Below are 26895 nucleotides of genomic sequence, written 5' to 3'. Positions count from 1 at the left end.
CAGGAAGGATCTGGACAAATTGGGGAGAGCCCAGAGAAGAGCTACAAAAATTATAAAAGATCTAGAAAACGTGACCTATGAGGGAAGATTGAAAAAAACTGGGTTTGTTTAGTCTGGAAAAGAGAAGACTGAGAGGGGACATGATAACAGTTTTCAAGTACAAAAAAGGTTGTTACAAGGAGGAAGGAGGAAAATCTTTCTTCTTAACCTCTGAGGATAGGACAAGAAGCAGTGGGCTTAAATTGCAGCAAGGGAGGTTTAGGTTGGACATTAGGAAAAAACTTCCTAACTGTCAGGGTGGTTAAGCACTAGAATAAATTGCCTACAGAGGCTGTGGAATCTTCATCATTGGAGATTTTAAAGAGCAGGTTAGACAAACACTTGTCAGGAATGGTCTAGATAATACTTACTCCTGCCATGAGTGCAGGGGACTGGGCTAGATGACCAGGCTCGAGGTCCCTTCCAGTCCTATGATTCTATGCATCTACAGCTGTCTGCCAGTGGGTGATACCTCAACATTTTGCATATGTAATCCTAAAGACACAGCACACAATATTATACATGCACAACAGTTTTGGAACCCAAACTAAATCATTAAAGAAATAAACAGACCTGAGAGTTGGTGAGATGGAAAGATGTAATATATAAACTTAGCAAAAATCACAAACACTTTTTGTCATCAATAACTTTCCTTTTGCTTTCATAGAAGATATTAACATATTAATAAGAGCTCTCATCCTCACAGCCAAGCTTCTGGCTCCTCCTACTCTTGTAATGAGGTCATCTTAACCATATGTTTATGACATCACAAGAAAATTATTACGATGCTGCAAACAGCTGTGACAAGACACAGTCCTTTACACCTGTATTCTCAAACAAATAGCTCTAACACCTGTATTTTGTAGTTTATTTGCATTATCTCACCTACCCCTGCCCTTACAGTCCCATGCAGCAACTCTATGTACAGTGACATACAAATATAATCCCCTCCTGCCAGGTAAAAAAGATCTCTTCACACAGTGATCTCCCTTTACCCTGGCCCTGCTACCCTCTCTTTCTTTCTGCCTTTACACTTCCTTCCTGTGCACCATTCTACTCTTTCATTAATGGGTTAACTAGCTTGTTAGCTCCCTCAGCTCAGACTGGTCTAGTAATTAGCCTCAGCTTCCAGCAATCAGGCCTTTCTTCCAGGAAAACTAATTAGACTTACAGTGACCAGAGTGCTGGTTCTGCTGCTGGTTCTCAGCACTCTAGCACAGTAGCATTATGACTTGACTTAGCAGGATCTGGCAGTCGCATATATGTTTGTGTGGGTCTCTTCTAGATCAGGAAATTTTAGATGAAAGTTTTTTTGTCAGAAAATGCTGATTTGTCAAAACTGAATTTTTTTTTGGGAATGTATTCAATTCAATGCGAAAAGTTTGTCAGGATGGAATTAGTGTGGGGAAGAGAAAGTGAGAACACACCACTGTAGAACAGGCCCTAGCCTAGTGGTTAGGCTACTCAACTAGGATGTAAGAAACTCAGGCCCAAATCCTGGGCTTGTGTTGCCCCCTCCCATATGAGTGCCCTAATCACCATACTATAGAGTCAGTCTCTCTTCCACTTTATATACATAATTAAATATTGAGTGGTCCAGAGTGAGACTCTACTATGATAACCCAGTTAGCTCTCTCTGTAATTTATATATATATATATATATATATATATATATATATATATATATATATATATATATATATATATATATATATAAAATCTCAACTTTCAATGGTCTTGGTTTCATCTTGATGCCAAACTGGAAATTTTTCTGGAAATTTAAAAAAATTTCCCAAGGCAGGAAAACCATTTCCCACCCAGATCTATTTTCTTCCCCTCTTCTTTTGTCTTTCCCTTTAGTAAATCCCCTCCTAACAAAACCTCACCTCATCCCAAAAATGAACGAATGTGACGTTTGTTGCAATCATATTGTTCACTCTCCTTGTATTCTCTCTCTTTTCCCACTTTTTGTCTATTTTGTCTAGTTAGATGGTTCTTCTGGGCAGAGCCATCTACTAACTCTGTTTGTACAACACCTGTCACAATGGAGACCCGTTTTCAGCTGGTCTCTTGGCACTACCATAATAAATAAATAAAAATAATAATAAGAAGAAATACTAAGTTATTTGGTTTGATGCAGGAATCACCTGGTGAAATTTTCTGGCCTATGTTATGCAGGAGCACAGACTAGATGATCATAATGGTCTCTTTTAGTCTTAAAACCTATTAATGTTTCTGTTTCCACTTTATAGCAGGCCTGTTACTTGCAATTTATCGTTTTTAGTTGTTGGTTGATTTTTAAATAATGCAAAGGAGGATTAATTAAACCATTTGGTCCCTTCCGCTTTGCCACTTGGGATCATTGCCATAGTGAGATTCTTTTTATAAACAGCAGTCTGACAAAGACACACCAATTATATGAATTAAACTAGATACGTTTTGCCTGAATGCTTACCATGCCATCAGCCTTCCTTGAGGGAGGTGGAGGAGCATATCATATCAGTAAAAGTAAAGAATGAAGCATCAAAAAGTCAACAGCAAGAGAAGTATGATCACTTATTTGTGACAGAGGAAAAGGGATAAGATTTAACCACTACCACTGAGTTCTTTCCTTTCCTCTGAAATTTGACTCATATATGGAATTTAGGCCATAGAATCTAAGGGAGATACAAGGATTAGATCTAGTCTACTTTATCTCAAGTGAGTGTAGAAGTTTGCCTGCGCAGAGCTTTATGGAGGATCACAACTTTAGCTTCAGCTAAATGTTCAACATGGGCTATAAAATACTCTACTAAAATTGAGAAATGTCATCAGTTGTAGAATAACATCCTTTGCATCCTTCTGGTCAATTTTCAGAAGCCTTGTATCTAATCTATTAGTTAAAAAAATTAGCAAGGATCTTAAAGCCAATATAGGGTAGAGATATTGGACAATAATGTTTATAGTATATAAGATTCCTCCCATTAGCAGTACAGGCCTCTTCTAGAGGTGAAACGAGAGCACTTTCCTCCATGGTACAACAGAGTCTATTTGTGAGAAAAATTACAGTAGTACAGTAACTCCTCACTTAAAGTCGTCCCGGTTAACATTGTTTTGTTGTTACGTTGCTGATCAATTAGGGAACATGCTTGTTTAAAGTTGTGCAATGCTCCCTTTTAACGTCGTTTGGCAGCTGCCTGCTTTGTCCACTGCTTGCAGGAAGAGCAGCCCGTTGCAGCTAGCTGGTGGGGGCTTGGAATCAGGGTGGACCAGCAGTCCCCTATCAGCTCCCGGCTCCCCTAAGTTCCCTGTGCTGCAGCCGCCCAGCAGGCTATCAATTGCCAGCAGTTCAGCTGCCCCTCCCCCCACTGCCATGTGCTGCTTCTGCCCTCTGCCTTGGAGCTGCTCCCAGAGAGTCCTGCTTGCTTTGCAGGGAGTGAAGGGGGGATCATTGTCAGGGTGTCCCCCTCCCCCCTGCTCCCCGCTTACCCCTTCTCCATATAGAGCAGGGAGGGGACAAGTACGAGAGAGATAGAGCTAGCTTTTGGCAGCAGCTGCTGTCTCAACTTCCTGATCCACTTAAAAAGACAATGCACTTAAGAGAGGGTCAGCTTACTTAAAGGGGCAGTGTGCATCTCTCTCTCTCTCCCACACACAAGGTGTGTCTATCTCCGTCTGCTATGCTGTCTCCCCTTCCTCGTGTTCGTGCTGCCTTGTGTGAAAGGCTAACACATTAACAATGTGTTAACCCTTGAGGGCTCAGCTGAGTGCTAGTTCATCATTTAGTAGCAAGGCATTCCCTGGGAAATATCCCTCCCTCTTCCACCCTCTAACTCAGTGTTTCTCAAACTGGGGCCGCCGCTTGTGTAGGGAAAGCCCCTGGCGGGCCAGGGCGGTTTGTTTACCTGCCCCGTCCGCAGGTCCGGCCGATCGCGGCTCCCACTGGCCGCGGTTCGCTGCTCCAGGCCAATGGGAGCTGCTGGAAGCAGTGGCCAGTACGTCCCTCGGCCCGCACCGCTTCCAGCAGCTCCCATTGGCCTGGAGCAGCAAACCGCGGCCAGTGGGAGCCGCGATCAGCCAGACCTGCGGACGCGGCAGGTAAACAAACTGGCCCGGCCCGCCAGGGGCTTTTCCTACACAAGCGGCGGCCCCAGTTTGAAAAACACTGCTCTAACTTCATCACCTCAACCAAGCTTCACAATCATCATAGCTGTGAACAGTATTAAATTGTTTAAAATGTATACTGTGTGCATATCTATATAATATATAGTTTTTTGTCTGGCAAAAAAAATTTCCCTGGAACCTAACCCCCCACCCCTCATATTTACATTAATTCTTATGGGGATATTGGATTTGCTTAACATCGTTTCGCTTAAAGTAGCATTTTTCAGGAACATAACTACAATGTTAAGCAAGGAGTTACTGTAACTTATCTTTAAGATTGGCATAACATTTCTACCAGGCTGTCATAGGCATGGCTGTCTCATAGCACCCCTGCTGGCTAAGCATGCCACTGCAGAAGCACTCTCCCTCCATTTCTTCCTCGAAGGTGGGTCCCTTCAGCTTTCCCCATGGAGTTGGAGTTTCTGATGTGGCTTAGCCCTCCAGACAAGTCACTAACTAAATCTTAAACAATTCCAGGGTAACAAAAGTCCAAGCAAAAGGATTTTCCATTCTGCTTCAGTTCCTCTTCAGACCACCCTCTGGGCTCAGTTCCTATCCCTTTCCAGGCCACGTTTAAGTCTCTCTGTTCTGGGATAAAGCACTGCCTCCAGGAGTCCCAACTTCTCCCAGGGCCTTCCATAGGAGCCTAATTTGCTCCCTTTAGTTCCTCTCCCACATTGAGTTATCTACCATTTTATGAGCTCCAGGTGTTTATCAGGCTGTCATCTGACTCCATTTAGTCCTGCCACCTTAGCCTGGGAAACAGCAGAGGTGGGATTGGTCCCATTTCCCCTTAAAGAGACCAGTCACCCTGTGACATAACCCAAGAGATCTACCTATAGTAAGGATTTTTTAACTGTAGTACTCTCATCCATTAATAATTTCCTTAGTTACTTCCCCTTGCTGTTTTGTATAATAGGACTGTTTTCTGTAAAGTTAAATTATGTTGCAATTCTTCTTTTCGGGTGGTGCTCACTGTAGTAAATTGTAACTTCAGTGTTAGAACTAGCTTCTGTTCTCAAGGGAGAGGAGAATATTTCTGCAAAGTTTGAAGAAAATGTAAGGTGGTGGGTTTTTCTTTCTTTCTTTTTTTTTAGTAATAGGTCATCTTAAGTATCGGGTGACCAGATAGCAACTGTGAAAAAACGAGACAGAGGGTGAGGGGTAATAGGCGCCTATATAAAAAAAAAAAGTCCCAAAAACCAGGACTGTCCCTTTAAAAACAGGACATCTGGTCACCCTATCTTAACAAAATATCCTAAATTGGAGTTTTGACTTTGGTTTTTTTAAGTCTCCCACAAATTCAAAAATGGCTTGTCACTATCCCAAACATTTAATTAAGTCTCCTTGAAAACTCATCTACTCATATTTGAAGGACACACATAATTAAGCAAAGTTAAAGATTTTTATGATGGATAGTTTGGGGCCCAGTCCTGCTTCCATGATTTCAATGGAAGTTATAACCGCAAATCGGATGTCCCTGGGTTGTTGCGTTGTGACAAAATATACATTCACTTACACTTCCTAAACATAACGTGTTATCACGTGGGCACTGTAAGATTTATAATGTCATTAACTATTAATTTCCACTCAACGTTTTAATTCTTTCATATACTTAATATTTCTCAACCTCAAATTTGTAAAATGTATGATAAAAGTTAACTGCAATTAAGGCTTGATGCTCCAAGATGCTGAGCACTCTAGCCCCAGTCCAGCAAAACTCTTAAGTATGTGCTTATCTTGAATTAAATGGGAATACTCATGAGCTTAAAATTTTAGCATGGATTGAAGTGCTTTGCTAGATTGGGGCCAGAGTGGTCAGCTCCATGCAGGACCCAGCCTCTGCTGATTTATTTCCCTATCCTATCATTACAGATATGAGAAAACCAAACTGAGATCAGTGACACAAGAGGAACAGATGTGAAAATAAAGCTCAATAAATGAGAGACCTGAGTTAATATTGACTTGGTGGTTGAAACGCAGAAAAGAAGCGTCATATCAGCAGAGTGGCCTTTGTCAAGAGGTAGTTGAAATGTACTCTTAAATTTTGAGGATCCTTCATAGCTCCTGCTTTGTAATAATTACTGATAGAAAGGCTTCAAATTCTGGATGAAATGAACAGATGCATTGTGGTAGCACCAGCAAGATAGCCCTTTACTTCACAAATTAGAACACAGGGCCTTTGTTGTGTCTCCACTTCAAAACCCAGCTTCTCCTCCATTCTAGCCATTTTAAGGGGCTCCTTCACTGGGATTAAGAGCCCCTTCTTACACTAGAAAGGGAGTGTATGTAGTTTACTGCGGGAGAAGCTAGAGATCCTAAAATAGAACAAGTAACTGATTAGAGCAGCCTTGATATATAAAATGTTTGAGATGCATTTGTGTTTGGGTTAGATTATCCAGTTGCCTACAACTGCTCTTAGGGTTTCTTTTAATTTTGAAAAAAAAATAAATAGTATGCTTGAAAAACCACCAGTGGAACAAATTCATCCCTGATGGAACTGACTTCAATAATAAAAATATCTAATACTAATAACCTTTTATTTATATAGTAAACATAAGATCTTTTTCTTTTCAGAGAATCCTTTTCTTGCAAAGTAGATCAGTTTTCTATTTATGTAGAGAATTAAAGTTTATATAGTTTCAGACTACTGATGTACGAAACAACAAAAACATGTTTTCTGCTTAAACCTCACGAAACCAGTCTACAAACAAATGTTTTAACCTCACTACAAAGTATTCAGAAAATGAGCTTTTCTCCAGAGTTGTTTGTGCCCCAGCGTGATTTATCCTTTCAGAAGATTTTCTGAAAATGACCATAGCTTATACTGTAATTAAAGAGAAATACACTGTATTTTTATCTGGTGTTTTTATATTTTTTTCTGATCAGTAACAATGCAGAAAAAATTCTAGGTTTTTTATGCAAAAAAGAAAATATTGGGGACATTCACACTATGATCAGCATCACATTTCTGCAAACAATGGTCACAGCCAACATCTTTCATGAAGCAATATGGAATCACAAAGTACAGACCCCCACTCTATTAATATACTAATTATTGATAAATGAATGCACAAAACTACACACACTCCACATTTTGTATATGAAATGGTCATTCTAATTTTTAGGGGTGTAATTAAAAGTGTGAAATTAAGCATTGTGTTTTCTATTTTTTCTTATTCTCATTATTTATAGCTCTGTATTTTCACATTTCTTGAGCAGCTCACTTGTGTAGAGAGGTTGGCTGGACGTGTCATGGACAAACAAACTTAGCTCAACCTAACAACCACATTCTATGAAGAGACAGTCACCGTGCTCTGATTAATATTGCAAAGCCCTGAGTAGTATGATTCATCAACTTGCTTCCACCCCAATGGACAAATGCTATTTCTTTTTCCAGTAGGAAGATTTCTACCTAACACAGATCAGATTTAGAGATTAGCAACATGCAACCTTGTCAATGCCTAATTGTCACACAAGGAAATGATTAACAGCCTCTGTTCTACCTGTCTGTGGGTAGGCACAAGCAGCTTGCAGGTCTCCAAATTACAGTATGCCCCCTGTGACACTGCACCCCATATTTTTCAAAGAGATATTATATGATTATGGCATACCTATGCTGTATTTTATGCAAGATAGGTCATGTAAGATATCATTGGAAAGATTGTGATTTACTAAATAGGATTATCCTATTTGTATGCCTGTATCATTTCTTTATCTGAAGTTATAAATATTGACTATATATCTGTATTACAAATGTGTTTACACCTGCGGAGCGCCCACTAGGCAGAATGCACTCAGTTCAGATGGTTGACTGAGAAGGGCCCATTCAGGTTAATGAGCCATTAGAGAAAACAATAGGCCTTAGAAGTTGTTTATCCCCCATGGGGGTGGGGCTTCCTGAGGATGCTAGAAACAGCCTCTGACTCATGGCTGCTATGACACTACAGGGTCATGTGACCAGGTCATCTGGTACTGGACTCCATCTTGGGCTACCAGTGTTTTTCCACTGACTTCCGTGGGAACCAAGCTTTGAAACAACGGGTTCCCGCCCTATGCAAAAGCTATATACACCAGGGGAGTGATATCTTCATGGTTCTTCACTGACTCCCCACCCAAAGAGACTCCTGGAAACACCTGAGGAACAGAGAAACTGAACTGGGGGAAGTGTTGGTCCCAGGCTAAAGGGATTTTTAGCCTGTGAACGAAACACCTGGGGATTTTAATCTGTAAATTAGTGCAGCTTGCCCCTTAAGAATCCACAGTCTGCTGGTATCATCATTTAGGGTGAGAATTTGCTATTCATATCCAATCTCTTTAGTATATTAAGCTTAGTTTGCATGCTTTGTTTATTTACTAGGTAGTCTGCTTTGATCTGTTTGATTATCCCTTATAATCACTTCAAATCTATGTTTTGTAGTTAATAAACTTGTTTTTGCTTTATCTAAAACTAGTGTGTATGGAAATTATAACTTGGGGCAGAAAGCTGTTGTATATTTCCTCTCCACATTAAGAAAGGGGACAAATTTCATGAGCTTACACTGTACAGTTCTCTGTGAAGTGCAAGATGGTATAATTTTGGGTTTACACTCCCGAGGAGGGGGGTGTACCAGAGTAGTTGTGAAGTGCCTTAGCTGAAGCCTCCCCATGCAGGGGCTGGTTAAAAAGCCTGCCTGCATGTACTGCAGCTGGGTGTGTCCCTACCAGTATGTGCGCTGGTGAATGTGCAGGCTGAAGCCTCAGAGAGGGCATGGCAGGCTGGTCACAGCAGTACAGTGTAAAGGGAGCCCAGGCTGGTGGGTCAGGGGGGGCTCAGTGGTACCCCAGTTCCAGGTGGCACCCTGGGGGAACCCATCAAACCTCCTCAGATATCAACTAATCCTACTGCACAAGTTCTCTCTCCTTGTTTAGGATCAGTAAAGATGGGAAAGACCTATGAGATCAAACAGTCAGTCTTCCTGGATTCCAGTTTCCTCCCTGTTGACATATAAAGAAACATGATCAGGTTCATAATCCCCTTGATGTGTCTTCATGAGTGGAGCGTAGATGAGGTGTTAAATGACTTACAGGGAGGTTTTTAAAGTCAGAAATGGGTGTTATGTGCCCAACTCCCATTTGCGCCTTTTAAAATCTCCCCCTTAATTTCTTATTCACTTCCTTGTGTGGATTGCTTTGTTTTGGCAGGATATACAGTCTAGCAAACTTAACTCAAAATTAACAAATTATTTTGGTGGGAATGATAATGGACATATACAAACTTCATGTTCAGAGCAGCAGATACCCCATGGAAAATATCAATGTTCAAAACACTTTTAAGTGAAGCTATAATATTCTCTTTCATCACATCACTGGGTTACACAAATGACCTGTAGCAAGACTTTTGAATTAAAGCTAACCTAGTTGCTGAAGCTCAATAAATGAGTCAAGTCATCAGCTACTTCAGTCTATATCATTTGATCTTTCTGGTTTTTTGTTTGTTTGTTCTGCTATTGACAGTATCTGTGATGTTCCCCTCTGGTGTTATCTGGACACTGTGATCTGCTAGGTCACTCCAATCCTTGACTCTGGGAGCCAGCCTTACCCTGCACTGCTGTGAGAACCCCCACTCCTGGGCTGTTCATGCACAGCCTCTAGCATGTAAGCTGCTCCCAGCTACTTGCAACTGAATGACACTAGCCAGTATCTCTGGTCCCAGACACAACCTACATACTGAATAAGGCAATGACTCTGCAGCAATAATTATAGACAGAATCTTGCACACCCATAGTAGGGTTTGAAAGTTAAGGATTTAGGAGCAACCTTAAGTTAGGCATTTCCAGTCTACTGAATACTTCATTTTGAAACCTTAATCTTATTTTAACAGGTTCTTTTATGGAGGGTGCGTAGGTACGTCTACACTGCGCACCACTGGTGGCAGCATATAGGGTATGCGTAACTACAAGTAGCAGTTAAAAGTAGACTACATCCATACCACATTGTATAGCTACACACATAAGTGAAATGCTCTAGAAGGGGGGCTTTCCCTGCAGCTGGAGTCGCACTGCAGTGGGGAAAGGCTCCGGCAGCAACCTGTGATAGAGAAAAGCTCCAGCAGCGGGGAGGCAGCAGGACATTACATTGCTACAAGGCATTGCTTGGGCATCTAAAGTGCCATGTAGGGTATGTAGTCTAAGGATTCAGGTGTGTCTTTACTTACCTATACAGCTATTTATACCAATGCTAAGGGGGCGTGCAGTGTAGGTTTTTTCACACCGCTGTAAAGAGTATACGGTATAGATATATCCTATGTGAACTATATATGCATACAATCGATGTGAATACATTTTCATGGGCACATTACAAAACTCCACCTTTAATGGTCAATTTCAAGCTGGATGAATCATACCTTAGAAAGTCTGACTGGATAAGCCTGTAAAATTATGGATGCTCGTCTCAACAATCTGAGCCTAGTGAGTTGGCAAAACACAGTTTAGAACCTCCAATTACCAACAATTCTTGTAATTTGGCCTGTCTGCTGCTTCCTCATTTTTCAAATGAGGAATTCTCATTTAAAAAATGTCCAACCTCAAAGGAGATTTGGTTCAAATTTTGGACAAAGGTTAGGGTGGATCTTTCTCCTCTCTGAAGAGGTTTCCCTATCTGCACTTTTCATCTCTGACAGGTTTAAACATTTCCATTAGTTGCAGTTTCTATTGACATATATCAGTTTAACAGAAAATACCTACAGTAGGAAAATAACAAGATTTAAGAAATGGAACACCTGTAAAAAGACTTAGGGCCAGATTTTAATTTGCTTAGCATCCACAATTGAGGTCAGATTTTCAGAAGAAAAAGGATGTTTAAGGCACCTAAACTAGGGCCAGATTATCAAAAGCGCTTAACACCCAACATGGAAATGCAGTCACTTATTTAGGTGCATAAACAGCAGATAAGATCTTATGAACATGTCCCAGACTGTGCATGCTGAGCTCTATTAGAAACCTGCCCCCATGTGTCAGATTCAGGGCTTTGGCATTCAGCATTTTAGCTTTCATGTGTAAAACATATTCGTAAAATACCCACCTTTATGCAAACATTCCTCACCGCCACAACCTAAAATTGTATATTCCTTCAAATCTCTCAAAGCCATTTTTTGATGTGAAACCTTCCTACTGACCTCTTTATAAAGCATTTTGAAATCTGCTGATCAACAGTGCTATACAAGAGTATTTATTATTATTCATCTCTTCACTGATGTTTCCATACCTTCATTCATCATTTGTCAGAGTAAGCTTGTAGGGTAGACACCTTGTCTTTTTAGGTCTTTAAAGTGCTACATACACTTCTTTCTCTACCAATCTGTTCACATAAGTATTATAGTTCGGTGTGTGCATAAATAGGCTGATTAAAGGAAGTGTCTCCAAACCAGACAGATTATTCAGTGTATCAGAAAAGAGAGGGATGCAATGATAAAAGATACCTTATTCCACCTCCACGTACACCTATACAAAAGAAAACATTTTTTCTTAAAATTTTCCTACTTATATTAAATTTTTCTTTGTGCATGTGTTACCTGCAATGGATTAGAATTCAAACTCTGTAGCTGTAGTCAGCGCAGAAGCAAATTGAACTGCCTTTTCTCACTATGAAGCCATTTAAGCTGCCATGCATTCATTCTGCTGCCCACTGCCTTTGAAATTAATGCATGAGCAGCAAAAACTGGCTAGATCATTCAGTACCAGACTGTTAAAAAACAAAAACCTGTTACAGTACAAGCTATTCATTTCCCAACAGAATCTACAAAATTAAGTGTGAGAATCCTGAAATTTGTCACCACTTAAGATACTAAAATTAAATATTAAACAAAAAACATTTCTGAAATAAAATGTTTAGAAAAACATGGTAAAAATCACTTAATGGGGGCATGACAGAAATACCAACTATAGACAGAAGAAACAACGCTACAGGAGGATCTGTACTTTTCCACCGATCGACAACAAGTGACCAGCTGCTTTGTGCCTCCCACTGCATCTGGAGCATGCAGTTGCTTGGTAACTTGTCATGTGTTATTGCATATTTATTGCATATACATATAGACACACACAGTTTACCTATTAGCTTTAGCAGACAAAAATAATTTATGGGATAGTACAGGACTTGACTTCAGTGAGTTTTAAGCACGTCAGGGTCTTAATTTGAATGTTTTTCCACAAAATTGTTTGTATGTGCATCTAAACTCTAAACCATAGAAGCAGCAGTCTAGAAACCAAAATAGTGTCAAATACTAGTAATTTTTAGTTCTCCCAGAATATCATGGGATTAAATTTTTGTAGTAAAAGTATTTCCGTACATTCTCTCTTTCAATCTCTGGGCTAGAACCTCAGCTGATGTCAAGTGTGCAGATTTACAGCAGCTGAAGATTTCACCCCAAATTCTTACCCTGTTCCCTGTCACTGAGTGCTTTGGTTGGACTAACTTGCCTTATGCAAAGAGACAATATCATATTCACAAAAACAATTGTATATAGAACTATGCAACTACCCAAATAAGACAAACTAAGATTTTTACCCTCAACGTGATATTGTGGGGGGTTCTACATTCATTTTGTCTTGCTGATATCTAGATAAAGTATACTCAGTTTGCAAGTTTAAAAAAAAAAAAGCTCTAACTACCAACCTCACCAACTAAACTGCACTATAGCAATCAAGCAGGATTTTTTCCATCTGAAAAACCATTATATGTGCAGCTCTTATGCTTTTCATGTAACCTTGTTTTCTTCAGATTATATCATTAGTGACATTTGCACAAATTTACTTACTTACCATGGGCTTTCAGGCAAGGTGGGTTCTTTCCATCTTGAGCATCATCACAACAGAAACTAAATTGGGTCATCTGATTTTTTTATGATTAAGATACTGTTTATTTCTAAGAGGCAACCAGATCACAGTGTTGAGTACCGCATATCAGCCTAGAGCCAGATCCTCAGCTGGTTTAAATCAGCACAGCTCCACTGAAGTCAGTGCTGATTCGCACTCCACAAAAATTTGCATTCACATTTTGCCATACTCAAATCTGGAGGCCATTCTTGAAAATTTGTCCCTACTTTCTTAATACACAGACTCGCCACTGCACCTTTTCCTAGGCCTGCTTAACAGTGAATAAGGGTTGACAGAGCTATGGGTACAGTAATACCTTTAGTATATATTGTATTGCTTAGTTATATATAGCTAATTGAAAGGGGCAAGAAAGCCTGCTTTGGTTTACAGAAAAACTTTAATAAATCATAATATCCACAGTGAAAAGCAGAACTGACAACAGAGTATATACACAAGTTCTAAGACAGGGATAGTCAATTATTTTTTGACAAGGTCTAAAATTTCTTGGTCAAGGTATAGTCAAGGTTCAAAGAACAGGAGTACTGGTGGCACCTTAGAGACTAACGAATTTATTTGAGCATAAACTTTCGTGGGCTACAGCCCACTTCATCTGGAGTCAAGGTTCAGACTCCAGAGAAATATAAAAAACAACAAGTAAATAAAAAGATTTCGGGGTCCGAGTCAAAAGCATCTGGTGATCCAAATTTGGCCCACGGTTCACCTATTAACTACCCCTGTTCGAAGGTTTTGGATTAATGGTTTATAAAGTGTTAACAGGGTCTCTGAAATGCAGATTAGCCCAGAGTGCCTTAACTGGAAACATATTTCACTCAGTTGCAAGAACACTTCTAAAACCCACTATGTTTTAAGGAAAATGAGTATCATTCTCTATTAAAATTAAGAATGTAGGCAAACCGTTTTATCTATTAGTTGCATAAGAAACAGCAAGTTTCAACATCCTAATATAAACTGTTGAAGCTTTACACAGATGAGGAAAGGATATGCACTGTATCACATACTACTAGTCTACTCACAGGAATGTGATCAGTAAACAAGTTTTGGAACATAATCTCAGTCCCCAATAGCTACAAACATAATTCAGAACCTATAACAGATGCACAGCAGGATAACGACTAAAAATTATTGAATATATCCCATAATGTATAAGAAGAGATTCATAGCATTGGATATTGAACTTGGGCACCAGCATGCCAAAACAAAAAAGAAATTTACAGTTAGTCAATAATCATGCCTTCTAGTTATGATTGGATAAGGCTGAAATGGACAATGACCATAGTCAACGATTACTCTTGATGTGGGGTGGTTTTGGTCAACTTTGGCTTGTTTTTAGAACCAATTCCAGATTCCCCAAAATATTTTTAAAAACTCTAAATTATATTTGTAGGGAGATTAAACTGACAAAAAATAGTTGTTACCTTAAACTCTATTTTCCCTGTTATTTTATTTTCAGTTTTCAAACAAACATCAAGGGTAAAATGCTAGTATACCAGAAATCAGTGCAGGTTTTGCCACTGATCATCATGGAACCAGGACCTGGCCTCATGTATCTTTTACTTTTATTTTATAAACCATCAAATGTTTCAGTCTGTGGGGATTTTCATAGCACACATTGGTATAGGAAACAGTCTTTTACCACAGAGACTCAACCACAGCAGCTCTGTCAACTCTTGTCATGGAAAACCATAAATAACCGACCAATCCTGGCCTACATTTTGAAACCACTACCCCAACCATGTACCTGCTGTGGTTTTTCGCTTTGAAAGCTAGCTGACATGGGAAGATTGCAGACAGCTACATTCCCCAGGGCCACTTATTAGTTCTTTTCAATCAGGTAAGTGGGGTGGGGAAATCATTTTTTTTTTTTCATAAAAATAACTCCACCACACATCCACAAAACCATGCACTCAAACTGTGTAAGTTTTTATTAAGATTGCTTAACTTGCATGCAAATTGGCCACGATCAGTGATGGAGCACATTCAGAGTTCAGCAAATTAATTGCTGTGCACTTGAATAATGGAAAGCTTACATATAATTTATTACTTTGTATTATATCAGGGATCTTTTCTCTGTTTCCATCTAATTTGGTAAAAGACTATGAACACTCAAAGAAAATGTCTCCAAATAAGAATGATCAAAAATAGAAAAATCTCTAAAGTCTTATTCAAGGTAATAATTTTGTTGTTTTTTTAAATAAGAGTGCAGTAGACAAATATAAAACCAACTCATATGACTCTTCAGTATTTGCTTTACATAGATTCTAGGACTGGAAGGGACCTCGAGAGGTCATCAAGTCCAGTCCCCTGCCCGCATGGCAGGACCAAATACTGTCTAGACCATCCCTGATAGACATTTATCTAACCTACTCTTAAATATCTCCAGAGATGGAGATTCCACAACCTCCCTAGGCAATTTATTCCAGTGTTTAACCATCCTGACAGTTAGGAACTTTTTCCTAATGTCCAACCTAGACCTCCCTTGCTGCAGTTTAAGCCCATTGCTTCTTGTTCTATCCTTAGAGGCTAAGGTGAACAAGTTTTCTCCCTCCTCCTTATGACACCCTTTTAGATACCTGAAAACTGCTATCATGTCCCCTCTCAGTCTTCTCTTTTCCAAATTAAACAAACCCAATTCTTTCAGCCTTCCTTCATAGGTCATGTTCTCAAGACCTTTAATCATTCTTGTTGCTCTTCTCTGGACCCTTTCCAATTTCTCCACATCTTTCTTGAAATGCGGTGCCCAAAACTGGACACAATACTCCAGCTGAGGCCTAACCAGAGCAGAGTAGAGCGGAAGAATGACTTCTCGTGTCTTGCTCACAACACACCTGTTAATACATCCCAGAATCATGTTTGCTTTTTTTGCAACAGCATCACACTGTTGACTCATATTTAGCTTGTGGTCCACTATAACCCCTAGATCCCTTTCTGCCGTACTCCTTCCTAGACAGTCTCTTCCCATTCTGTATGTGTGAAACTGATTTTTTCTTCCTAAGTGGAGCACTTTGCATTTGGCTTTGTTAAACTTCATCCTGTTTAACTCAGACCATTTCTCCAATTTGTCCAGATCATTTTGAATTATGACCCTGTCCTCCAAAGCAGTTGCAATCCCTCCCAGTTTGGTATCATCCGCAAACTTAATAAGCGTACTTTCTATGCCAATATCTAAGTCGTTAATGAAGATATTGAACAGAGCCGGTCCCAAAACAGACCCCTGCGGAACCCCACTCGTTATGCCTTTCCAGCAGGATTGGGAACCATTAATAACAACTCTCTGAGTACAGTTATCCAGCCAGTTATGCACCCACCTTATAGTAGCCCCATCTAAATTGTATTTGCCTAGTTTATCGATAAGAATATCATGCGAGACCGTATCAAATGCCTTACTAAAGTCTAGGTATACCACATCCACAGCTTCTCCCTTATCCACAAGACTCGTTATCCTATCGAAGAAAGCTATCAGATTGGTTTGACATGATTTGTTCTTTACAAATCCATGCTGGCTGTTCCCTATCACCTTACCACCTTCCAAGTGTTTGCAGATGATTTCCTTAATTACTTGCTCCATTATCTTCCCTGACTCAGAAGTTAAACTAACTGGTCTGTAGTTTCCTGGGTTGTTTTTATTTCCCTTTTTATAGATGGGCACTATATTTGCCCTTTTCCAGTCTTCTGGAATCTCTCCCGTCTCCCATGATTTTCCAAAGATAATAGCTAGAGGCTCAGATACCTCCTCTATTAGCTCCTTGAGTATTCTAGGATGCATTTCATCAGGCCCTGGTGACTTGCAAGCATTTAACTTTTCTAAGTGATTTTTAACTTGTTCTTTTTTTATTTTATCTGCTAAACCTACCCCCTTCCCATTAGCACATCTTTATCTGCTAACAGAAAGCAATATACAAGAGCTAGGTATTATTACATAAAACACTGAGATCAACTTAAAATCCTGAAACTCTGAATTACAGTTCAGTTAAGACACTGGTTGTTGGGTTTTCTAGTTCTTATTTGTGAAGTTCTGCAACTGCTATGTCAAGATTTTTGGGGGGAGGGGGGGGCAACAACTTGAAAGACAAGAAGTATAAAGAAGCTTGTGCCTGTATTAGAGAATAGTACCGTCAGAGTTTTGCTGGCTAGACAAGTTAAGGAAGTCACTACATCAGATAGCATACACTGAAAAAACTGGCAAAAGAAAACTGTCAATATTACTTTAAACTGGATTCATTAAACAAAATGTATTGATTTTATCCCTGAGTCCTACTTTAATTTTTAAGACCAAAAAGTGCAGCCCTAATTTTAGATTTGTATATTTTATAAAGCTACATCATAAAAACCTTTTGGTTCTCAGCCTTGTATAATTTTAGTTCAGATACTGTCCCCTCTAGTGGTGACTTAAAACATTGTGTTCTGAAAAGCAATGCTGGCTCAGATATTTCTAGGGACAGTACAGTATCAATGTGATTAAAGTGCAAGCTTTCCAGAGAAACCAACATCATACATAGTTCATTTAATTAAAAAGCTTATTATTTGCACTTCCAAAATGGCAAGTGGTATAAATATTGTTTGAGAAACTGCACTGGAAGACAAATAACGGGTGCGGAATATTTTAATTCTTTAGCACAAAGTTGCAAGTAATCTCCAGAGCACTAACTCTGCTCCCTTGTGACCTGTGAATATTTAATACCATAGGCATACACACAAATATACCAAGAGGAACATATACAGACTGCAGAAAGTGGTATACCAAAACACTCACAGAGATCACAGTATTAGCACTTCCTCTTTATGAATAGTAAGAAACTAACAGCAAAAAAAAGGGAATGAGACAATATAAATGTAGTTCTCATGAGAACATTTCATGCCTGCAGAGAATAGAATGCTATACATTTCACTCTTTATGTTCTGACAAAAGACCAAATACTGATCGCCTTTCCCATTCAAAACTCCATTTGGACCAAGTTCTGCTAACTTTACTCTCCCAAAATGTCTGATTTGCATGTTCAGTTTATAAACATATATGCAAAACACCAAGTGCAATAAAGCTCTGTGTATAAAGACGACTATTTATAGTACTTGATTTTGGAACAAGATTCTACAAGGTACCTTCTAACCTGCCAATACCCAAATGTGGGACACAGCATGTGACAGACTCAAAATATTCAGGAAAACTTTAAAATGCTCTGAGATTCAGTCATGTAGCATAAATAACTTTAAGTTTCCTGGTTCTTTATTTCCCATGTAAACAATTTTCAACAATACAAGTCCAAATTTGTGTGGAATGTAGGTAGCTTTGGGACAAAAAGTAGTGATATCCTTCAAAATGAGGTACAGTTCAGAGGTATGTTTTGCACTAGCCTATTTTCACTGTCAGGAGAGTGAGGACTAGGATAATAACTATGAGGATAAAGAAGACTGAAAATTGTGCTGGCTGGAGCCAGTATCATTTAAAAGGAGTGAAGACAATCAATTTTTAGTAAATGAAATAGAGAGTTTGGGGTTAAATAGTATGTAAAGATAATGTTCTAATCAACAGAAAGTTAGCACTTTTGTAAAACAATAAATGGAATTAAACCATTATCACAGAAGCTGGAGGGGGAAGGACAGAGGAAGCCATTGAAGGTTGACTCTCACAGGCCAGTCTAAGCAGGACAAAAAATAATTCACACTCTCAAAACAAATACACCCTGAGAAGTTTTACTGAAAAAAAGCCTTTCCCCATTTAAGACTAAACAAAGTTGCCCTCAGCTTACTTCAGCCAGGATCCCAAGCAAACAGAGACCATGGCTTACCTCAGTCAGATAAAGTAGAAGGACATCATTTGCTTCAGCATAGTCCAGAAGAACAATTTCTCTGGCATACTTTCCGACCCCTGGAGTCTCCTCCTTCACCAAGCCCTTTCCACTGATTCTCCTTCCCTTTTCTGGTGATACTGGGCAATTCATTAGTTACCCACGACAACAATTCATTAGTTACCCTCTCTCCTGCACATCTGTGCAGTAATGGCAGGCAGCTGTGATCTTTCTCCAAGGCAGGAGGAGACCAAAGGGGAAGAGTGTAAAGAAGTAATAAGCTGCAGGGGGCATACTTTAGAACCAATCTCCATGTTTCTTGTCCATTACATTAAAGACTGCACCATTTTCTTATTTTATTTAGAAAAGCTCTAACAAACATGGAATCACATCCAATGAGCTGAGCCCTCTGGGTCAAGAGGAAAAGCATCCAGAAGAATCTACTTACTGTTGAGTGGTACTATTTTGCTTCTGAGCCACTTAGAGATTGAGTCTCAGCCTTAACTTTCTGATCTCAAGTTCCTTGTTTCTTCCTATTTTTTATTTTTAAAGATCATTATAACTGCAGATATCTTTTCTACTGCATTAAATAAAACCAACCAGCATATTTAACAAAAAGAAAATGTTTGTTTTATTCTGAACAGCAGATTGGTCTTTACAATAAAGTCATGATTTTAACTTACAAAGTCAGCATCAGCAATGCATCTTCCCTGAATAGGAAATTTTACCTTTTATCAAATATCAACTTTAAATGTAAACAAAATGAAAACCAAAAGCACTCCATTGAGATAACAGAATATATAACAAGAGTCTTCATAGATGACAAATGAATCAATTTACACTTCAGGTCCTTCTCCTCCAGGAACCAGCTGTATAAGAAAAGGACAATTTAAGAGATGCAGTATGAAGAAACATAGTACACGTTCAGTTTCAAGATTTAAAGTGAGAATTGTCAGATATGGCTTTGTACATATTTATTATTAAACACTACTGAAAATATTTTTAAAACAGATGGAAAATTTAAAGTAATACTAGAACATAACACATGTGTACTTTTATAGGTAAACTGACCCATTTTGAACTAAATCACTCCCTAATTCTATTCTTACAAAGAGCAGCTAAATAATCAGATAAAATGAGTGACATTATAGCTTTTATAAGATAGTAAAATGTTGTGAAACTTCCTGTGCTTGCTAAACTCCTATTCTGAAATTTTCTAGCCTATACTTTGTATCATTTATACCATGACTGATTAGTATTTGAGCAGAACATTTACCAATGTAAATGTTCTCATTTTATATATGTATTTTAGCCAACAAGTCATGATTGAATAAAACTTTTTCCTCACTCCAGTGGGAATCTGTTGCCACCAGATAAATGCATGCTTAGATATGTTTCAGGAACGAGAAACCAAGAAATGTAGGAACATTCAACACAATAAAAAGGAATGTCTAGATAAAAAACTGCTACTGATTTTCTTTTCTTTGGCATTCAGTTGGTGGGAAGATTTTCAGTTTAAAAACACAATAGCACACTTTTAAAAGTAGACAGACTATAAAGTTCACTTCCTAAATGAGGAACAGTTTTTCTGCTCCTGTCTCCTCTCTTCTTCTTCTTGTGTAGCAGCAGCCCCAAATAAAGGTATACAGGTTGGCTGCTCATTTCCAGCTGCTTTTACAAACAGACTTGCTTTATAATGAAGAGCCTGGACATTCACAGATGCAGTTGTAACAAAGAGGCAAGACAGCACCATGTGCTCTCTTCAGAGTGCAGTTTAAGAGCAATGCTTTAACTCAATAAACTTTAAAGAAAGAAATGTAAAAAAGATATAGGAACTATCATTTATTTTACTGACATTTCTCTCTGTTTAAAAAAAACAAACAAAAATTGAACAAGTAGTTTTTTTCTTTAAAGACAATAGACAAAACAGATTACCATGATAGGTATTATTGTGCAGTCTTTAGTCATTCAGGTCCTCATCCTACAACATTTAAGCAAGTACTTAGTCCCTCTGATTACAGTGGGCCTTAAGCTTCTCTGGTGCAAAATCTGGCCCATAGTCTCATAGCAGGTAATAGGAAAAATAAAATATTGGCTGCAGTATCAGACCTACAATAATCAATTACTGCTTCAGCCCTGATTCGCATGCATCAGGAGTATTATGTTTTAAGTTTACTGTACGTTAAGATACAACTAAGTTCATGCTTATATTTTCACTTTTGTTTTCAAAACATAACATGCAACATGTGTAATCAAGAAATTTAAGTCTAGGATTACAGTATGAGATTTCATGTGATTATTCTGTCAGAACATGTTTTTAAAATTTAAAATAAATATGAGTTCAATCTTACTTGAATGATTTAGTCAATAACTGAATTCCACATATACTAAGAACCAGTGCAAAAAGAAGTAGTACACCTGACTTACCATTGTTATGTTATTTCCATTTAGCAAGATCTGATCTAATTTTGTGATTCTTCTTCCTTCAGGTGTGATTTCACTGATCAAATATTAGGAAGAAAAATATTTAGTATATAAAGTTTACAAAATAAATCTGGACTTGTGGTAAGAGCTGTAGTTACACACGGCTCTGTAATAGGCTGGGTTATTTACCAAGAGTAACACAGAATTTAGATGAATCACAATACAGTTTTGGGGACATCCTCCACTGCCCTTAACATATGAAAAAGTTTCAACTGGCAACATGAATAATGTTGCAAGATAAAGGTAACAAATGCTTTCTTATCCCAGATTACACCTACTTTTTAACTCTTTGCCTATGTGTCAAAGCAAACATTAAACTAATGGAGAATTCAACATGGAGTTCAGGGGAAAAAAGTCAAGGGTGCTGAACAGGAAATGTTAAAAAAAATTTAATATGACAAAATGTGTGACAGCCACTCTGTGAGGCCAACTTCAGTACAAAAAAAAAAAAAAAAAAAAAGAAAATCCTTAATCCGAGTCAACTAACTCAATGTGAAATCCTAGTAAAGACAAGGCAATTTATAGCCTTCACATGAGTTACCAGGCTGAGTTCAAAAACACTTTTTTTGTTTGTTTGTTTGTTTGTGCAGTGAAGAAGAGGTACAAGAAGTTTCACCTTTTGCAAAGGCAATACATCTTTAAGTGCTCTATAGCTGGTTAGAAGATGACCTGTTACCTACCAGTCAGAATAGAAAGCCAAACCACAAAGCATGGATACTGGGGTGTGCTAAGCACACTCAGTACCTGACTTTGCCACCTGCCACACACAGCTATTTAAGAGCTGGCTGTACAGAATGAATCCCCATTGGATTATTTACAAATAGTTTAAATTTGAAACCTAAATTACTCAGTTGTGTCAAATGTTTTAAAGAGGTCAAAATGGTTTGCTTCCTAATTCAATATACTTTTTCTGTAAATGGGAAAGAAAAGAAAAAAAGCACACAAATAGCCACAAAAAAACAGAAGCAATACTTACAACTCTGTAACATCCTCTAACACCATGTCTGAAGTCTACTGTCAAGGAAAACAAAGAACTAAAATAGCCTTGATTTAATAACTTTACCTGTATTTTCATTTTATAAAAACGGTGTGGCCTAATTTTTAAAATAATTTCAGCTAGTGTGGCATATTTATCCATGCAAAAAGTAGAAGCATTCATTCTAGCCACCTAATTCAAAATATCCAAAGAAACAGCTAAATAATTAAGCTTATTCTAAAAAGAAAATTGGTAAATAGCAAATATTACATTTAAAGGATACTGACAAAGTCATCAAATCCTAAGAGTGTGCCAACGATTTCTTTATCACTCTTCATCACAATGTGAATACGTGAACCTATACACTTGTCCACAAGCTCTGTAAATCAGAAAATATTTTATACAAGATTACAAACTAAACTTAAACATATACTAAATGGTCATCTTTTTTAACACATTCCTTTTAAGAATATGTGGCAAACCTGTACACATTCAAAATGATTGCCAAGAATACTTATAAAACTCTATATGCAAAAATAGTTTTTATTTTTATATCCACTATTAATCATAAGGTGCATCCTAAGATATCTGTAAAACACCTAGAACATATTGAGCACTATATAAATATATATATAGGCTTAGCAGAATTTAATTTTCACTTTTATAATTTTGACAGATTGTTTATTTTTAACTTTTTTTTTTTTTTTTTTTAGATTTTTATCTAAATTTTCACAGCTTTGCAAAATTATGGGCTTTAAGCATTTCTCCCCACCCCAATTTTTAATCCATTTACATTTTCACAGCTACAGTAAATTATGGCGGATCTGACAATTATTTAATGACAGACACTGAAATTCAAAAACTTAAAGCTTTATAATGTAAAAATAAATTGTCAAAATATACAAATATCCTTATAGCAAACTCTAATAAGTTCTCAAGTAACATTTTTCTTACTTTGCCCTTGTAAATTTCAAGTATCGATGGAAATATTGTTTTCATCAGTTTGTGTACAGTGAAATCAATGTTTACCAATATTTAGGGATAAAAATATAATCCTCCCAAGCTTAAGTATGTAGCAACTGACTTTGTGGTGCAGGTAGAATATTATTATTACTGTTCATATGTTTTGGTAGTGCCCACAATGTGATAGGCACTTTCCAGATATATCAAGAATTTACGTTTTAGGAACCTTGAACACATTTTCCTTCTGTATCCTATTAATCATAAACCGTTTTTTCTTAATGTTCCTGATTCTAGAAAATCTTTGGGAGAAATAGAATCTTATATAAGGAAAAGTTATTTTGAGGTCTGCTGCTGTCTGAACTTACAAGACAGCATGCTGACATGCTCTCCCCCCACATACACACAACACACTCCCTGTCACACTCCACCCCCCCCCCCCCCCATTTGAAAAGCATGTTGCAGCCACTTGCATGCTGGGATAGCTACCACAATGCACTGCTCTCTGTGGCCATTGCAAGAGCTGCTAATGCGGCCACGCCAATGCACTGTCAGTGTGGACAGACTACAGCGCTTTCCCTACTGTGCTCTATGAAGGCTGGTGTAACTCTAAGCGCTCTACATCTGCAAGTGTAGCCAGGCCCTCAGTATTTAAGTCTGGTTAGCAGTTTCAATTAAAGGTTATAGGCTAGCCTGGGGATAAACTCAAACTAGCCTGAGTCAAAAGCCAAAGCCTGGTCTACACTAGAAAATTAGGTCTGTTTAACTACTTTGGTCTGCGGTGTGAAAAATCCAGACCCCTGGGCTGCATTAAGGCAACCTAAGTCCATCGACCTAGCTACCGCCTCTCAAGGTAAGTCTACACTGCCACTTACATTGATATTACTTACGTTGCTTAGGGGTATGAAAAAACCTGTAACTTGCATCGCTAAGTGACCTAAGCGCTGTCCACACCAGTGCTATAACAGTGGGAAACTCTCCCACCATCACAGCTTCTGCCTCTCACAAAGGTGGAGTAATTATGCCACTGGGAGAGCTTTCTCCTGTCAGCGGTGCTGCTGCATCAGAGCAGCTGTGCCAATGTAGCCCTTCTAGTTAGTTAAACTAACTGGCAAAGTTAAAGCACTGAAGTGGCAGCGCTTTAACGTGGCTTGTGTAGTCACACCAGAGCACTGGGAGAGAGCTCTCCCAGTGCTCTAAAAAAACCACCTCCATGAGGGGCTCGGCTCCCAGTGCTAGTACACTGTCTACACTGGCGCTTTACAATGCTGAAACTTGCTGCGCTCAGGGGGGTGTTTTTTCACACCCCTGAGTGAGAAAGTTGCAGCGCTGTAAAGTGCCAGTGTAGACAAGCCCTTAGACTAGCCCTCAGGGAGGTGGTTTAACTACAGCAATGGGAGAACCGCTCCCGTTGTCCACTCTGCAGCGTTTTAAGAGTAGACAAGTGCGGAGGCGCGGAGCCCTCAGGCAGGTCTCCACACGTGTAGCTGGGGGTATGATCCCCAACGGGCAGAGAGACAGCTGCACTAAGCCTAAACAAGTTAAAGTTAGAGCGTAGCCGCAGCCGGGCACCCCACGGACGCTGTCCGGGGACTCCGACTGCCGGAGCGAGCGAGCTGGACCAGAGCTGGCCGCTGGGTCTCCTGGAGCTGCGAATCGCGGCCCCAGCTCCCAGTGGAGCCGCTCTGCCCCTCACGGCTAGCGGCGGCACCGAGTTAAAAACACGCTGGGGGGCACGGCAGACACGCCCGATTGGGGGGGGGCTCCAGCAACAACCACCCCCACCCCGGGCACCCGCCGCTTCTGGTGCTGCCGGGCTGCCCGCTGAAGAGCTGGGGGGGCGGGCGGGATACACCTGCCGGCAGCCTGGGCGGGGAGGAGCCCAGAGCGCGCGCTGCCCCTCCCGCCCTGGAGCTGCGGGGTATGAGCCGCGGTCTGGCGGGCGGGTCCCGGGGCCGGGCCTTGAGACATCACCGCCCTTCAAGTTCCCTCTTCTTTCAAACGGCACTAACGGCCCGCGAGACCCGCCCCAACCCCGTCAGGAGGGGAGCCTGAGATCGCCCCTCCCCCAGCATCACCGACAGCAGCCTAAAAACAAAGCCCCCGCCCGGACCGGAGCAAGCCGGGACACCCTGTCCCTGGGCGGGGGAGCTAGTTACCGAGCGGCAGGAGCTGAGACGGGTTGGTAGTCGCGTTGGCCGCCATATTGAAACCAGACCTAACCAATCGCAGCTATCGGAAGAGAGGGCTAACGGGGGCGGCGGGTGAATAGCTCTCGGAGCTGCCTCCGCTAGCAGCCCTAGCCAATGGATGGCAGAGTCATCGTGCTCCCGCTGTGATGTAGCTGGGGTCCCCGGGCGCGGGCGGCTGCGACGCCGAGGTTCTGGCTGTAGGGGACCAGCCAGGGCCGGCTCTAGGATTTTTGCCGCCCAAAGCAAAAACAATTCCCCCCCCCGTTTTTTAATTACCCCACCCCCGGCCCCGCCTCAACTCCGCCCCTTCCCCAAATCCCCAGCCCTGCCTCCTCCCCCCAGGCTCTCAAGCCTAGGAGGGAGGGGGAGAAGCGGTTTCGCGCGCTGTGGCCGCTCGGGATCTCCCCCCTCCCTCCCAGGTTTGAGAGCCTGGGAGGGAGGGGGAGACCCCGAGCGGCTGCGGCGAGTAGCACCATATTATAGCGGAGTGCCAGCTCTACTCTAAGTTTAGGTTGAGCATCACGTTCTGTTTAAAAGTTGACTCTACTAAGTGGTCTAAAATTCCTAATGCTTACTCAGATTGGCTTGAAATTTGGTGTGCCTCATGCAGTTCTCTGTAGTGTTACTGGTCCAAATTTGGGATCATTTGAGTATGGGGTTCCCAGCGCTTGTGTCGCGAAACAGCTGTTTTGCGTGGCAAGTGCTGGGAGGGAGGGGGGATGAGGGGGCACGCGGCAGGGCTGGGGCGGGGATTTGGGGAAGGGGTCCAATAGGGGCAGGGAGGGGGCTGAGTTGGGGCGGGGAATTTGGGGAAAGGGTTGGAATGGGGGCGGGGCAGGGGTGGGGAAAGGGTGGAGTCAGGGCGGCCGGGTGCGAGCACCCACCGGCGCCGGGGAATGTTGGCGCCTATGGTGCAGTCCCAGCTGCACTCCAGTCGTAGGAATTACAATACCTACGGACAGATTTCACGATGCATAATAGAAAGGGGCCATGACTAGGACACATTGCAGTGTAAGGTAAAAGTGAAGGAGCTGCGGAACGCCTACCACAAGGTGCAGGAGGCAAACCATCGCTCCAGTGCTGCACCGACGAGCTGCCGGTTCTACAAAGAGCTGGACGCGATACTCAGTGGCGACCCTACCTCCACTGCGAAGGCCCCTGTGGATACTTCATTGGCTCACGTGCCAGTCGAGAGTGGACCGAGCCAGGAGGAGGAAATCTTGGATGAAGAGGGGGAGGGGGACCCAGAGGCAGAGGATGACTTGGAGGCCAGAGATGCATGCAGCCATGAGCTCTTTTCTACCCCGTAGGAGCTTAGCCAGTCACAGCAGTCAGATCTTGGCAAAGCGCAAACAGGAGAGGAGGCCCCTGGTAAGTGGATCTGATTTTGGGAATTGCTGAAGCGAGTTGTTGGGGGCAGGAGGGTTGCAGAAAGCAGGCTT

The 26895-nt window shown here is 40.5% G+C and overlaps 1 protein-coding gene across 2 annotated transcripts; it reads right to left on the bottom strand.

Moving 5' to 3' along the window:
* Window positions 1–19448: 19448 nt before the first annotated feature.
* On the bottom strand, window positions 19449–25634 carry LSM5 (LSM5 homolog, U6 small nuclear RNA and mRNA degradation associated). Of its 2 annotated transcripts, none has more exons than XM_065398928.1 (5): window positions 25421–25634; window positions 22585–22680; window positions 22302–22329; window positions 21269–21341; window positions 19449–19710 (listed from the first exon to the last, which is right to left on the bottom strand). In XM_065398928.1, the coding sequence occupies exons 1-5, from the start codon at window positions 25464–25466 to the stop codon at window positions 19678–19680; spliced, it is 276 nt and encodes a 91-aa protein (XP_065255000.1). In that variant the 5' UTR covers window positions 25467–25634; the 3' UTR covers window positions 19449–19677. The 2 variants fall into 2 exon arrangements, with proteins under 2 accessions (XP_065255000.1, XP_065255001.1); XM_065398929.1 differs by lacking the exon at window positions 25421–25634 and adding an exon at window positions 23256–23786.
* Between the last annotated feature and the right edge of the window lie 1261 nt (window positions 25635–26895).

Source organism: Emys orbicularis, chromosome 2 (assembly GCF_028017835.1).
Source record: "Emys orbicularis isolate rEmyOrb1 chromosome 2, rEmyOrb1.hap1, whole genome shotgun sequence".
In the NCBI taxonomy this organism is placed as follows: Eukaryota; Metazoa; Chordata; order Testudines; family Emydidae; genus Emys; species Emys orbicularis.
Note: the sequence above shows the minus strand (reverse complement) of the source record. Positions and strands in the feature narration are given on the sequence as shown.